This window comes from Sminthopsis crassicaudata, chromosome 2, assembly GCF_048593235.1.
Source record: "Sminthopsis crassicaudata isolate SCR6 chromosome 2, ASM4859323v1, whole genome shotgun sequence".
In the NCBI taxonomy this organism is placed as follows: domain Eukaryota; kingdom Metazoa; phylum Chordata; class Mammalia; order Dasyuromorphia; family Dasyuridae; genus Sminthopsis; species Sminthopsis crassicaudata.
Window position 1 is genome coordinate 316,103,601 of NC_133618.1, and position 15,927 is coordinate 316,119,527.

General features: G+C 33.1%; 1 protein-coding gene across 4 annotated transcripts in view; it reads right to left on the reverse strand.

Moving 5' to 3' along the window:
* Nucleotides 1-15,927, reverse strand: part of PSEN1 (presenilin 1) — a 72,278-nt gene that overhangs the window by 15,783 nt on the left and 40,568 nt on the right. For all 4 annotated transcript variants that reach the window (XM_074290097.1, XM_074290099.1, XM_074290096.1 and 1 more), the window contains exons 5-9: nucleotides 15,142-15,209; nucleotides 13,055-13,275; nucleotides 8,704-8,802; nucleotides 5,365-5,451; nucleotides 4,141-4,317 (exon numbers count right to left, since the gene is read on the reverse strand). In XM_074290097.1, coding sequence (XP_074146198.1) covers nucleotides 4,141-4,317; nucleotides 5,365-5,451; nucleotides 8,704-8,802; nucleotides 13,055-13,275; nucleotides 15,142-15,209 — 652 coding nt within the window. The remainder of the gene's footprint in view (nucleotides 1-4,140; nucleotides 4,318-5,364; nucleotides 5,452-8,703; nucleotides 8,803-13,054; nucleotides 13,276-15,141; nucleotides 15,210-15,927) is intronic.

Genomic DNA, 15,927 nt, shown 5'->3' on the forward strand with positions numbered 1-15,927 from the left:
ATAGGAGGAAATTAGATAGGTTAACTGCTTGGGGGAGAGGGTTTGTTTGTATTTCTTCAGATGGAGAAGGAATCAGATGGGTGCCAACGAGTCATATTCGCCTTGTCCATCAGAGAGAGACAGAAAAAAAGACCTCAAAACAAAGGAGAAAATCTAAGAAACATCTGACACTGAAAGAGCATCACTGATAAGAAGACTGTTAAAGAACTTTAAAACTTGCAGGAATTATTGGATTTCTAGTACATGAACTAATAGACAATGGACTTATGGACATGTATAAATTCTCAATTACATAGAACAAGCTATTAATCAACTCCTTAAAAAAAAATAAAAAAATCTTCAGGGCCAGATGTATTTACATGTGAATTCTACCAAACATTGAAAGAACAATAAATTCCAGTAGTATATAAACTATTTGAAAAATAGGGCAAGGAGTCCTACCAAATTCCTTTTATGATACAGATATGGTGCTTATACCTAAACTAAGTAGGGTGAAAACAGAGAAAGAAAATTGTAGACCAATTTCCCTAATGAATATTGATGCAAAATCTTCAATAAAATATTAGCAAAGAGATTACAGAAAGTCATCTCCAGGATAATACACCCTGACCAAGTAGGATTTATACCAGGAATATAGGGGTTGGTTCAATATTAGGAAAACTATTAGCATAACTCATAATACCAAACTAACAAAAATCATATGATTATCTCAACAGGTGCAGGAAAAAGCACTTGATAAAATCCAACACCCATACCTATTAAAAACACTAGAGAGTATAAGAATAAATGGACTTTTCCTTAAAATGATCAGTACCATCTATTTAAAACCATGAACAAGCATCATACGTAATAGGGACAAACTAGAACCATTCCCAGGGTTGAAACAAGGTTGCCCACTATCACCATTACTATTCAATATTGTATTAGAAATGTTAGTTTTGACAATAACAGAAGAAAAAGAAATTAAAGGAATTAGAATAGGTAATGAGGAAACCAAAACATCACACTTTGCAGATGATATGATGGTATTCCTAGAGAACTCTAAAGAATCAACTAAAAAACTACTTGAAACTTCACAACTTTAGCAAAGTTGCAGGATACAAAATAAATCCATCATCAGCATTTTTATATATTGCCAATGAAGTGCAGCAGCAAGAGATATACAGAAATGGACAGAAATATAGATAATTAAATAATTGGAGAATATTCACTGCTTATTGCTGGTTGTGCTAATATAATTTTATAAAATGATAAATTACAGATTTAATAATATTATAAAATAATAAAACTGCCTACAGAATACAGAACTGAACTAAACAATGCACTAACAAATTCTTTTGAAAAATAAAAGGTCTAGAATCTCAAGGAGTATACTGAAAGGAGAGAAGATGAGGAAAGGAACATTAAAAGCAAGAGTAGATCAGTGGAACAAACTAAATAAGCAAGAATTAAATGCAATAAAAAATATACCCTACTGTTTTAAGAAATTTAAGAATATAAAATACTGACTGAAAGAATTCCTTTTGATAAGAACTCCCCCCCCCAAAAAAAAAAACCCCAACAACTGGAAAACAATGAAAAGAAATTAGAAATCAGATTTAATTCAACAGTTATAACACATGTTGTAATACATTCAAAATGGTTAAGTGAGTCTGAATAAATAAAATCATTAAAAAAACCAGACAAGAACAAGAGAAGCTAACAATGGCAGGAGAAAGAACTCTTAACCAAAGGACAAAGGAGACAAGACAAAATTAAATAGATAATTTCAATTTATGGAGTAAAAAAAATTGTATCATATTACCAATAAAAGTTTGATTTCCAAGACTTCTTTTTTCTTTCTTTTTTTTTTTTATTATAGCTTTTTGTTGACAAAACATATGCATGGGTAATTTTTCAGCACTGACCCTTACAAAACCTTCTGTTCCAAATTTTCCCCTCCTTTCCCCTCCCTCCTCCCCTAGATGGCAGGTAGTCCCATACATGTTAAATATGTTAAAGTATATGTTAAATACAATATATGTATACATATTTATAGTTATCTTGCTGCACAAGAAAAATCAGATTTAGAAAGAAGGTAAGAAGAAAAATAAAAATGCAAGCAAACAATTACAGAAAGAGTAGAAATACTATGTTGTGGTCCACACTCATTTCCCAGTGTTCTTTTGCTGGGTGTAGCTGATTTCCAAGACTTATAATGACATAAATCCTGACATCAAGAATTACTGACCTATTCATGTATCAAATTATCCAAAAATTTCTGAAATTGCTACAAATTCATAATGTTACAAATTATAAATGATTATTTATAGTCATGCAAAGTAAAACGATTCCAAGGTTCCCCTTGTAAATTAGCAAAGATGACGTACTATTCTCATTGTACTATTGGGAATAGTCAATGTTAAATTGGCTATAGGAAGACAAGAATGTTGGTGGAACTGTGAATTGGCACAAATGTTCCATATGGCAATGTGAAATCATGTGAGAAAACTGTTAATGATCCTTTTGATCCAGTAACCCTACTATGGAATATATGCCCTAAGGAAGCTAAAAACAGAAAATAAAGGTCTATTATAAACCAAAAAATTCTTTGTGGTAGCAAAGAACTGGAAACAAGATAGGTGCCCAAAGATTGGGGAATGGACGAAAGACTATGCTATATTAATATAATAACATGTTACTGTGCCATATATGAGGACAATGAGGAATTCAGAGAAACATGATTTATATGAATTAAATGACAATACTAAATTAAATTACAATCACTAAAAGATGAATTCTGGGTAAATGAAAAACTAATGAGGTCCTGGGGAACCAAAAATAAAATATACCTCTCTCTTCATGGCAGAGAAACAGTCTGTTAGGGAAGAATGCTACATATGTTTCAGATTCTGGTACTGGATCTATTTTTTTCTTTATTATATGGGAGGGCTCAGTCTGATAGGTTGGAGGAGGGCTTTATTTTCCTCCAGAAATGACTGAAATGTAAAAACAAAAAGGAGTAACAAAATGAATTTTTTTTAAAAAGAAGAAATCTGCAATGACCAAAGAAATGGTCAAAGTATGTAAAACTTCCTACTTTATTCCCAGCAAGGATAATTTTTACATGTTTTATTTTATCATTTTTATATTATATATTACATCTTAAATGATTTTTATATATTTTATATTTACTTATCTATATACATGTTCCTCCCTCCTTCTGATGGGCAAAGGCTGTTTCTGTTCTGTAGCCCTGGTACCTACGTGTATGTAGCAAGCACTTAATAATTACTGACTGCCTAGGCACCAGATAAGTACCAATAGAGTACCAATAAGTACCAATATCAAAGAGGAGATAAAGTGGCTTGAATGCCATGCTTGCAAACTTTAACTTACAAAGTGATACTGATGTTACCCATGGCTATTTGCATTTCTGATATTTTTAATTTCTTTTCTTCTCCTTAAAATTAGTTGAATAACCTTGAAAGTTCAGCTTTTTAAATTGTGGTTCATGACTCCATATGGGGTCTCATAACTAAATGTGGGGGTTGCAAAATTCTGGTTATCAGTAAGAGTTGTAAATTTATTTTATGTTTCTACGTATCTGGAGTTATGTAAAATTTTCTCAGAAGGAAAAGGGTTGTGAATTTAGGAAATACAAACATTAACACAAATCAAAAAACTTCGGAAACATAGACTTTCATTTAAAAGAAAGAAATATATCAATGAACAAATTGTAACCCACAACATCCAAAAAAAAAAGATGAAAAGCCAAACTTCCCTTTCTCTCTTCTTAAAAAAATGCTAAATAACAATAGATTTATAAAAACTAATTTAACATGCATTTGAGAATGAAGGGCAGAATTTGGTTAATTAATCAAAATAGCAACATGAAATACCTCAAGATATTATTATAGACTGTTAATAATAATAATGATAATGATGATTATCATTATTATCGTCACTTGCTTAAGAGTAAAACTATCACTTTTCTGAAACAGCCTATATCACTGGCCAAGTGCCTTTACCTTTACTTTTGAAAAATATGCCTAACATCTGAGCAGCCACTTCATTATTTCTTAAATTCAGTGATTCCTTTGGTGGTACTGATAGTGTCCCATTTGAGACTTATCTCTAATTAAGGAAGCAGATACATACTTTCCTCAGGATCATCATGCATATGGGAAGCTCCTCCAGGAAGCTCCTGCACAGCAGCCCTGGATGCTGGAGTAGACTGGTGGTGCCCCAGATTACGATCCCTTTGAGCTTCCCATTCTTCATTGAAACCGCCATCATCACTGTCAGTAACATTGCTGGGATTCTGGTTTACTGGAGCTTTAGGAAAAATGGCAGCAAAAAATTATAGCTTTAGTTAATGAGATATCCTCAGTTTGGTGAAGGCAACTACTTGTTAAGATTCATCAACTTTTGTTCTAAACTGGCATCTATTGTATGAGATTAATTATTTTAAAAACACAACTATAAATAAATAGAAATGTTTTCCTATATTAACATTCTTCAATATACTTCTGGTTCAATTTTCTTTCTATACAGATGAAGCTCACCTGACTGGAACCTAAATTAGAAATAAAAGTAACTCCATAAACTGAAAGATATTGTTATCTTAGAAATTGCAAATAAAGTATGGATTAGACTATTTTATTCTAGTATGTAGGGATCCCAGGCAGCTGGGTAGTATAGTGGATAGAGTGCCAGAAATGGAGTCAAGAAAATTCATTTTTCTGAATTCAAACTAGCTATGTGATCCTGGTTAAGTCCTTTATCCTGTTTGTCTCAGTTTCCTCACTTGTAAAATGCTAAACTAGATGGTAAACAACTCCAATATACTTACCAAGAAAACCCCACATGGGGTCATAGGGATGTAGATATTATTTCTGCCCCATAGATATTTTTTTAAAAAGACTGAATTGATGAAGGGATCTTAAGGTATATGTAGAGAAATTGTTATAAAATCCTATTAGTCACTTTAACTCCAAAGTTAACTTCTAAACAGGAGATACAGTATAATATCTTCACCCTTCCACTCTAGCCCAATGTCAGGATTTTCTTTTAGCAGTTTTGTTTAACAAGGAACAAACACCTAAGATCCAAATACAGGTGAGCTCTCCAGTCACCTGAACCATGACTTAGAATTTTGTTAGATTATCCCCAAAGAATTTCCCTGAGGTAGTCTCTTTCTTTCCTGGTACAGTTCTTTTCTTTTTTGATACTTTAAAAAGGTGGGGAAAACTTTGTGGCCACATATTTCACTATAATTTTTTCTAAAAATGGCATCTCATTCTACCATAAGATGACAATGTAAGTAGAAAATTAGAAAAGCTAGGGGGAAAAAATGAACATAAAGACTAAAGTTTCTCCTACTTTGTGCATTGTAGTTAGAATTTTTGGAAACTCTCCTTTGAGCTTCTGGGTCTCCTTCTGCCATGTTTACCAACCACACCATTGTTGCTGTTGGAACAAAGATGAAAGTCAAGGTAAGTATTTCAAACAAATACTTGAAAGATTCCAAGGCATCATTTTACTACTGAAATCATGTGTAAATTTCTTGAACAAAAGTTATCAAAGAAAGCTTACAATTAAAGAGACATGACTTTACTTATCATTCTCTAAAGTATTACCCCTTATTAACATAAGTTACAGCATTAAAGTTATTTTGTATGTTATACTCCACTCCCCACTAGACTATAAACTTTTTCAAGGCAGGTATCATGCCTTAACTAAATTCTCTTCCCCAACAAGTATAGTTCTCTATACACTGTTGGAAGGTAAAGTGTGTTTTAACAGCTGAATATGAGCCAGCTAAACACCCTGATGGCATAATAAAATAACCCAGCAAGTTACTGGCCAAAGGGCAGAATAACAAAATAATAAAAAAGAATAACAATAATAAAGCAGTCAAGAATTGGTTCAAAAGAGGGAGAATGGAAGGGAAAACAAAAATTACTATGCTCAGAAGTATTTAAGTTTCTCTACACCTGAATAAAGACATTTGAGATTTTTCAGATTTCCTATTATAAAAAGATAATACATCGGTATCTTTTTGATTAATCATCCAATATTTTCAAGTATATTGTTATAGGTGAAAATATACTTTTATTATCAACATCTGAGAAAATATTTTCTTGAAGTCCCTCCCCCAGGGTAATACCTCTCCTACTCAAACTCCTTTGGCTATTACCTCTAGGAAAAGCTATAAACTGGTACCTTTCACAATCTGATTCTGGTCTTATACTTTATGATTCTATAAATCAGTCATACTGACCAGGTGAGGTAGCTGGATGACTCAATAGACACAGCACTGGGCCTAGAGTCAGGAAGACGAGTTCAAATCCAATCTTAGACATTTACTAAATGTGTGATCATGGTTAAGTCACAAGCTTCATTTGTCTCAGTTTCCTCAACTATAAAAAGGGGATAATAATAGCACCCTACTTTTCCTGGGGTTGTAGTGAGGATCAAATGAGATATCTATAAAGTGTTTAGCACAACATCTGGTACATACTAAGAACTTAATAAACATTTGTTCCCTTCCTCTCCCTTTTTCCTTTTTGTAGTTCTTCATACACCCTATCTCTGACATTACTATGTCTTTGCATAGGCTCTCCCTCATGCCTGAATGCACTTTTCTTTCACATCCAACTCCTACAATCCCTAATTTCCTTTAAAACTCAGTTCAAATTACCTCCTTTATGAGTGCTTTGCTAATGACCCCATATGTTAGTGCCTCCTATTCCATTTTCAATTACATTCTACTAATTTTGTAGATTTTGTAGTTTATGTATGTTTCCATGTTATTTATCTCCTACAGAATATAAACTTCTTGAAGGCAGGAATTATTTCATGTATGTCTTTAATCTTCTCCATTTTACACAGTACTTGAAACACAGAAGGAACTTTTAAAAAATCTTGTTCCCTGAATAATAGAGCTACTATGAAACCAGCAAAAAACTCATAAAAGTAGATTTTGCTTTGGAATTTTAAAAATTGTTTATTTATTTGAAGCAAAGGAATAGCAATTTCCCTGAACCAAATTAAGTAATGATACAGTGAAGGAATAGCACTATGACATGTTGGGATATTATAATGTCTTTGGTGCCAAAAGACCCAAGTTTAAATTTTGATTTTATTACTTATTATTTCAGTGACCCCTGAAAAATCAAAAAGTGACTATCTTTAAAAGCAGCTAATAAATAATAAAACTGCTTAACGTACTTTTGGAGGAATGCTTATTAACATCAAGGAAAAACGTTAATCAATATTGTGTCAGAAAAATCCTGACTCCCCAGTGGTTTGTTATATGACTGTTGCGTGATATACATTTGGCAGTCTAAAAGAAAAAAGGTCTTTTTTTTCATATTCAAACCTCTGTCCAGGAAGAACTATTTCTATTGGAGCTCTGGCATGAGGATTATCGTTGCAAAATCTTTTTCTGTCTCATTTATTTCATTTATTTCTCTTTCTTTCCATTCACACAGCTAACCTCTCATCATCTCTCACCTGAGCTAGTGCAATAAACCAGATTGTCTTTTATTTCCTTTTTTATCAAGCTTTAAATCACTGAGCAAGTGTTGCTTCAAGTAAACTGAGACTTGGGAAGGACCTTAGCTTAAAAAGGCCAATGTCTCCCACTGTATCCAGAGACACCTCCGGTCGTCCTGATCTATGTTTTGCCACTGGCTCCAGAGGAGAGTAAGACTAGTGACTTTACACAGTCCTTTCTCACTTAAATCCAACTCTCTTGCAAATCATGACATCACCTTCCCAATGTCATGGTCCTCTTTGAGAACAAAGATTTAACAACAATAGCCCTGGTTGCACTACACTAGTTCTGAATCTAATTCCAACTTAAGCCTATACATGTTGCCATTTTAGACAATATTTCTCTGTCTAGATCATTCCCATGCATTAAAAAAAAAAAAAAAATTCAGTGAGTACAGCATAAAGCCTAAATTCAACTGATTATACTCCTTCCCAGATTTAAGTCTAGAATTCACTATCAGATCAACATGATTCTTTTCAACAATGTAATGATTCAGGCCAATTCTCATAGACTTAAAAGAGAGCCATCCACATCTAGAGAGATGACTGTGGGGATTGAATGTGGATCATTACAGAGTATTTTCACCTTTTTTGTTGTAGTTTGGTTTTTTTTCTCATTTTTTTCTTTTATGATCTTATTTTTCTTGTGCAGCATGATAACCGTGGAAATATGTATAGAAGAAGTGCATATATTTAACATATATTGGGATTACTTGCCATCTAAGGAGGGGAGTGGGAGAAGAGAGGGAGAAAAATCTGGAACACAAGGTTTTGCAAGGTGAATGTTACTTTGCATGTATTTTGAAAACAAAAAGTTATTACTTAAGAAAAAATAAGATTGGCTATCAGATCATCTAATCCAACTTCAAATTTTACAAATGAAGAAATTGAGTCATAAAGCAATGATATGATTCACCCAAGGTCCCACAGATGGTAAGTAATAAAGCCCATGTCTCTTGCCTGCAAATCCAGGGTTCTTTCCACACCATCTCCTAAATAAATCATTATTAGGTCAAGGACCAAACTATGTTGGAAAGGGATCAGAAGACAAAATTAAAGTTAAAAATTGAAGAGATCGTTGTGACAGTCAATGTAACTGGATTTGGCCTCTCATAAATAAATAGATGATAACTAACTCAAAAGTCTTTGTGAAATACTTACAGGAATAAATAAGAGCTGGGAAGAGAGTTTCATTTCTTTCCTGAGCTGTTTCAACAAGCATACGTAATGGACCTTTTGGACACAAAACTGCTACCAAATCTGAAAAAAAGGAAAAATAACAAAAATTACTTTGAACTATATTGCCTATGATTTGGGGTCAATTGTGTGGACAAAGGGAAAGGAAAACTTAGGTATCTTAATGTTTCTTAATAGGATGTGAAGGACAAAAGTAAAAATTATTCCAAAATAAAAAATCAGTAATAGAATATCTATAAATGTTCCATTTCGGCACTGACTTCACTATACTTACTACATAGTATGCAGAATCAACTGGGTTTTATAAATCTTCCCATATTGCAAGGAAAAGATAGTCACAAGGGAAGTGAGAAGAATCCTATATACAGTAACAGCAAGAATATGTGATGATCAATTATGACAGATTTAGATCTTCTCAGCAATGCAGTGATCCAAGACAATTCCAAAACTTGGGACAAAAAAATACCATCTGCATTCAGAAAAAGAATTATGGAGCCTGAATACGGAATGAATTTTCACTTTTCTTTCCTGTGGTTTTCCCCTTTTGATTTTTCTCTTACAACATGACTAACATGGAAATATGTTTAAAATGACTGTACATGTATAACTTGTATTAGATTGTTTGCTCTCTTGGGGAGGGGAAGGGGAGAAAAAAACTGGAAGTTAAAATCTTACAAAAGTGATTAAAAACTATTTACATGTAATTGGAAAAAATAAAATACTATTAAGTGAAAAAAAAAGAAAAAGTCTTGATAATAAGATGAAGCTCTTCTCCAAAAGCTGTCAATGTACCATAAATAGAAATAAGGCCACTAAGTTGTTTCCTCACAAAAAAATTAAATATATAACCTCCAAATATGGAATTAATGTATTTTAATAAGTCTAATGAGAAGGAGTTTGATTGGGTGTTTCAAGATAGTGATGAACAGAATAAAACAATTAGTCTTATTCCTTTTTTCTGTTATATGTAAACTTAATGATCTTGAAACTAGAGGGTAGTAGAAAAAAACAAAAGAAAAAGCACAAAATGAAGCCTTATTTCTATAGGTAGTTGATCGGCAGAACATAATAAGACTTTATGAAATTAAGGCACTTCTTCTGTGCCTCAAGCACTGTGGTAAGCGCTAGAGATACCAATATAAATGAAAGATTGTGAGCTCAAGAGTTTAACATCCTTATGGAGGATAAAGCACTTACAGAGGTTGTGGCTAGGGAAAAAAATTATGTTCTGGGAGGTGAAGATGTCAAGTGGAATAAAAAGCAGTCAACTGACATGCCTTCTACAGAATTAGATTCTCATAAAAAGTATGTGAGACCAACAAATGTCAAGTAACAATAAATTTTTTATACAAAGACATCCAACTATGAAATAATAATGAAGCCAAGAGCAAATTTTTCACTATTCATTTCAAACCATTATATTAATCTTTATATTTCTTAGTAAATCAAAATTCAAAGCATGGACATTTATGCTAAATAATAACTTTTTTAAAAATAATGTTTAACATTATGAAATGCAAAGTGGATAATTTTGATCATATTAAATTAAAGATTTTGTAAAAACAAATCCAAAGCAGCCAAGATCAGAAGGGAAACAGAAAATTGGGGGGAAAATTTACACCCAAAGTTTCTAATAAAGGCCTCATTTCTAAAATATAGAGAAATGACTCAAATTTATAAGAACACAAACCATTTTACAACTGATAAATGGACAAAGGATATGAACAGACAATTTTCAGATAAAGAAATTAAAGCCATTTCTAGTCATATGAAAAAGTACTCTAAATCACCATTGATGAGAAAAATACAAATTAAGACAACCCTGAGGTACTATTACACACCTTAAGACTGACTAAGATGACAGGAAAGATAATGATAACCATTGAAGGGGAAAAGTAGAACACTAATATAGGTGGTGGAGTTTTAAATTGATCCAACCATTCTAGAGAGCAATTGGAACCTTATGCCCAAAGGACCTTCAAACTATGCATACCTTTTGATCAGGCAGTGTCTCTAATGGGTCTGTATCCCAAAGATATAATAAAAAAGGGAAAAGACTCTACATATACAAAAAAGGTTTGTAGCAGCCCTTTTTGTAGTGACAAGAAGCTGAAAACTGAGTGGATACCCATCAATTGGAGAATGATTGAATAAGACATGGCATATGAATGTTATGGAATATTATTGTACATGTTTAATCTATAATGGATTACTTGCTGTTTAGAAGCAGGGGAGAGGGGGAAGGAGGAAAAAAAGTTGGTACACAAAATATTGCAAGGGTGAATATTAAAAACTATTTTTACACATATTTTGAAAAATAAAAAGCTATTATTATTTTAAAAAATAAATGTTCAAAATATCTGGAGGAGGAAAATATGTTTAGAAATCTTGTGCTAACTCCTTGGACAAGAGAAGAAAAAATCCCTACAATTTCCCACTGTCAGCATGTTATATTAGACAGTAAAGAAAAAAAGAATAGGGTTTGTTCCACTCTAAAAAGCAGCTAGTTTTCTATGGAGATATACTACTAGGAGACTGATTTTGTGATATACCATCTTTCTTGAAGTGTGATGACATTAATTTTTTAAATTAAGCTATACTAAAATTAGTGATTGCTTAAGAATTTGAGAAATTTTTTACATTCTTCGTGCTGACTCAACAGATTAGAAACTCAAAAGTAGGGTAGAGAAGCTCTGCTTTAACTCATAAATATCTTTTTTTTTTCCCCAGAAGCTCAAAGAACTTCATAGATGTCTATCAGTTTTCTCAGCATACCAATGAGGAAGACAAATGGCAAAGGGTAACACTGTCACAGAGAAGTAGGAAGGCAAGACAGGTGCAAGACTTCCAATTATGCTAAAGATATCTTAAATTTGAAGATGAAAATTAAAGATCTTAATTTCAGGTCCAATTCCATTTTTGCAAATCATTCCTGTGGTCTCAATACAAGAATAGTGTAATTTGAAATAGCCAAATTCTTTCCCAATTAAATTGGGGTGATATGAGTGACAAGCAATCAGCATTGGAACAGCCAATAGGAAAGGCATTATTTTTGTAAAATACATGCGATATTTTCATATGATTTGAAGGAGTAGCTTCACTAAAGCGAGCATTGTTTTTGCCCGAGGTATTCTTTTAAAAAGAAACAATACTACATAATGAAAAAGTGGCAGTAGAATAATATCAGAAGAGCATATTGTATTAAATACTATTTGGCTTAAATTTGCCAAAGTGATGAAAATTGTATTTCTATGGACCCTCTTGTAAAGATTTAAAAATCTTTTATAAATTATAAAAGCTCTCACTTTCATGATTGGTAAAATTTTGGTCTAGACAATGCACAACAATTTACATTCTCTCAGTCTAGCATATGGATTATTACCACCAATCATATCAAATTATTATTTACTGAACAATTATGGCAAACTGGAAACTGAATGGATACCTATCAATTAGAGAATGGCTGAATAAATTGTGGTATATGAATGTTATGGAATATTATTGTTCTGTAAGAAATGACCAAAAGGATGATTTCAGAAAGGCCTGGAGAGACTTACATGAACTGATGCTGAGTGAAACGAGCAGGACCAAGAGATCATTATATACTTCAACAACAATACTCTATGATGATCAATTCTGATGGACAAGGCCCTCTCCAACAATGAAATGAACCAAATCAGTTCCAATAGAGCAATAACGAACTGAACCATCTACACCCAGCAAAAGAACTCTGGGAGTTGACTATGAACTACTACATAGAATTCCCAATTCCTATATTTTTGTCTGCCTATATTTTTGACTTCCTTCACAGGCTAATTGTACACTGTTTCAAAGTCCGATTCTTTTTGTACAGCAAAATAACTGTATGGACATGTATACATATATTGTATTTAACTTATATTCAACATGTATTGATCAACCTGCCATCTGGGGGAAGGGGTGGGGGGAAGGAGGGGAAAAATTGAAACAAAAGGTTTTGCAATTGTCAATGCTGAAAAATTACCTATGCATAAAATTTTTGTAAAAATTTATTAAATTAATTAATTAAAAAACAATTACGGCATAAAATTAATAAGGCAAGAAATTACGATTACATCTATGTGGGAATTTCCCCTATTGAAACAAGATGCAATCTGATTATAATCTCGTGAATAAGTATTAAGAGAGATGCCTGAGACTCAGACAAGTGACTGGCCTATAGTTACATCAAGTCATTTTTGTCCATAAATAAAAATTATTAAATACAAGGAGGATAAAACATATCAAAGCAGAACCATCATAATTAAAGGAACACTACGTTTTTATAAAACTTTACCATATATCGAAATTACAGCCAAGATGAGCCATGCAGTCCATTCAGGAAGGTACTTTATGAATACCAGAGCCATGAGAGCACTGATCATAATGAGATAGGCCTGCTGGAGCCGAAGAGGTCCTTTCCAGTGGATGCAAATCATTCCTACCACGCCAAAATTCCAAATCACGAGTGCCAGAGTGATATAGTCCATGGCAACATTGTAGGTTTTGAATACTTCACTGAAAAGCAGAATTAAAAACAAAGGATCTAGTGCAAAAATGTACTGCATAACTGAAGAAAACAAAACCCAACCACTTCCTAGAGGCAAAGCATAACTTTAGGGGCAATTTGCAGCTTCATTATTTTTTGAAATCCAAACCTGTAACTTCATTACTGTCTGATCATTTCACTGTGAAAACTGCCTCCACCCAGCCCCACCGGTTGGCAACACATGTGCAAATAGAGTTTTAGTTGTCTAAGAGCCCAGCTTCTTAAACTATGGTTCATGATCCCATTTGAAGTCTCAACTGAATGTGGGGGGGAATGTAAAAAAAAATTATGATTTATTATCAGTAAATGTTTTATTTGATTATATGTCTAGGGTCATATAAAAATTTCTCAAGTGAAAAGCGAGTCAAAAATGGAAAAAGTTTAGGAAGCTCTAGCCTAGAGTATGGAGAGATGGAGTGATTTATCTATGTAAATTTGTTACAAAATGATTCTGTGTCAAAGGCAGTAGTTGATCCTGTCTTCATGACACCAAACTTGTTCTCTTATTATTCTACTACATTGCTTCCAGACTTCATGGAATAATAACTTTGTAGCTACATTCCAAGCTACATTCAAGAGTTCATTAAAAGCACTGCCCTGTCTAGGTTTAATTTACCTTTTGTCAAATTTGTGATAAAATTATAAAGAGGGTGAGGAAAGAGAGACAAATCTCAATCACCTACTCTCAGATCCATTTATTTGCCAGTTAGCTTTATACTTAGCAATTAACTATAAGCACTAAATATTAACACAATATGTTTGAGCTGTATGCTGACAATCACATGAAAAACTATTTTCCAACAATTTTGTTTCTAACCCTCTCAGCTACCTAAGGTTATCAGTAGAAAGATCAGCAATCATATCAGTCACACTAAGAGAAGGGCAAGTGTCATTCTTGAGTTCTATTGAAATATTACATTAGTTTCCAAAAGGAAAAGAAGAAAAAACTCCACCTGAGAATCAGGTTCCTTGAAGCAAGGGACCATGTGGAAGTTTTGTGTTTCTTTAACTTTAAAGATTGAGTTACCCTATTCAGGCTGGGAAAAAGAAGAAGATTCAAAGGCTGGTCCCTTTACAATTAAAGTTGAAGGTTCTGAACTCCTGAGTGATTTGCCTTCCTTAGCTAAGCTGGTGGCTCCTACCTGCTCCTAGGGCTCACCACATTAACGATGAACTTAGTGCACAGAGACCCAACCAACTTAGCCTACTGTAACTTAGACTCCTGAGTTCAAAGAAACTGCCAGCCTTATCCTCTTTGGTAGCAGGGATAATAGACATGCACCACCAAGTCCAGTCTTTTTCTCCCTTTAAGCACCCAGTATGGCACATATAAACAAAGTAACAAATGAAAAAGAGACTGCTAAGAAATTTTCATCCCTTCTTTCTAAAAAATTTCCTTTGAAACTAATCACAACTTGGGATGTATAACTCAATCTTTAGTCTACTTCCTATAACACTTTCAAACAATAGATCATGTAGCACAGATCATCCAGCCTTCTAATTTTTTAATAAATTTGAAAAGCATAACAGATTTGGACAAGAAAGAGTAGTTCATTACAGAATAGTCAAATTAAGCTAAGTTTAATAAGCATTTTAAAATAATAAATCCAAGCTAGCAGAATCTAGGATTGTATTAGTGTCCATTCAACTAAGTTGCAGAAAAGGCAGGAAGAAAGGCATAGTGACTAGGAACACAGATACAAACAACCTGTAAATATTTTGAACTTGTTAGTTAGACCTTATAAGGACCCCCAAACAACATAAATTGGCCTAAGTAAAGTCTATAAGAGCAGATAGGAAATTTCTGAAAAGCATTTAAGTTTCTAGGTACTCACCCCAAATAAATGAATGAAAAGAAGAACAACAACAAGAGAGAGGAAATTATAAGCCAGGCATGGATCACCTGAAAAAAAAAAAAAAGAGGTTCATTTTTATCATGAACAGAAAAGTTCATTAAAAACTCATATTCCATTTCTGCCTAAAAAAAAAAAAAAAAAAAAAAAAAAACCCTAATCAAAGACAAACTCCAAACGTAAAATTGTATATGATGCCTATAAACCATATCTGGGTGATGGCTGACTTCACATGTGCTAGAATCAGTGTTTTTGTATAAACACTGTTTTCTGGTTAAAGACTTGGCACCAAACATTTAGTTACATATTAATATAAGTAGGAAACTCATTGGGATATAAATATGGAGACTCCCTAGCTCATGCCCTGGAGATATATTTTTTTCCTTCAGAACTGGTAAAGTTTTAGAAAAGGGTTGGCTCTAAGTTAACAAATCATTAGTAGAAGATATACATGCCATTAAAACTCAAGGTAGTAATGTTGGAAATATTGAAGCTTTATTTTATTTCTGAAATGAGCCCAATGCATCACTGCAAATCCAAGTCAAAGGAACATTCAATAAATGGACTTCTGAACACTACACATTAACAGGACAGAGCAAGTCAGCTATCAATTTGACAATAAAAAATTTAGAGGCTAAAATTAATGTCATTAAGACTTTCAGAGGGCAGCTAGGTGAGGCAATGAATAGAGCACCAGCCCTGAAATCAGGAGAACCTGAGTTCAAATCTAACCTCAGACTCTTAACACTTCCTAGCTGTGTGACTCTG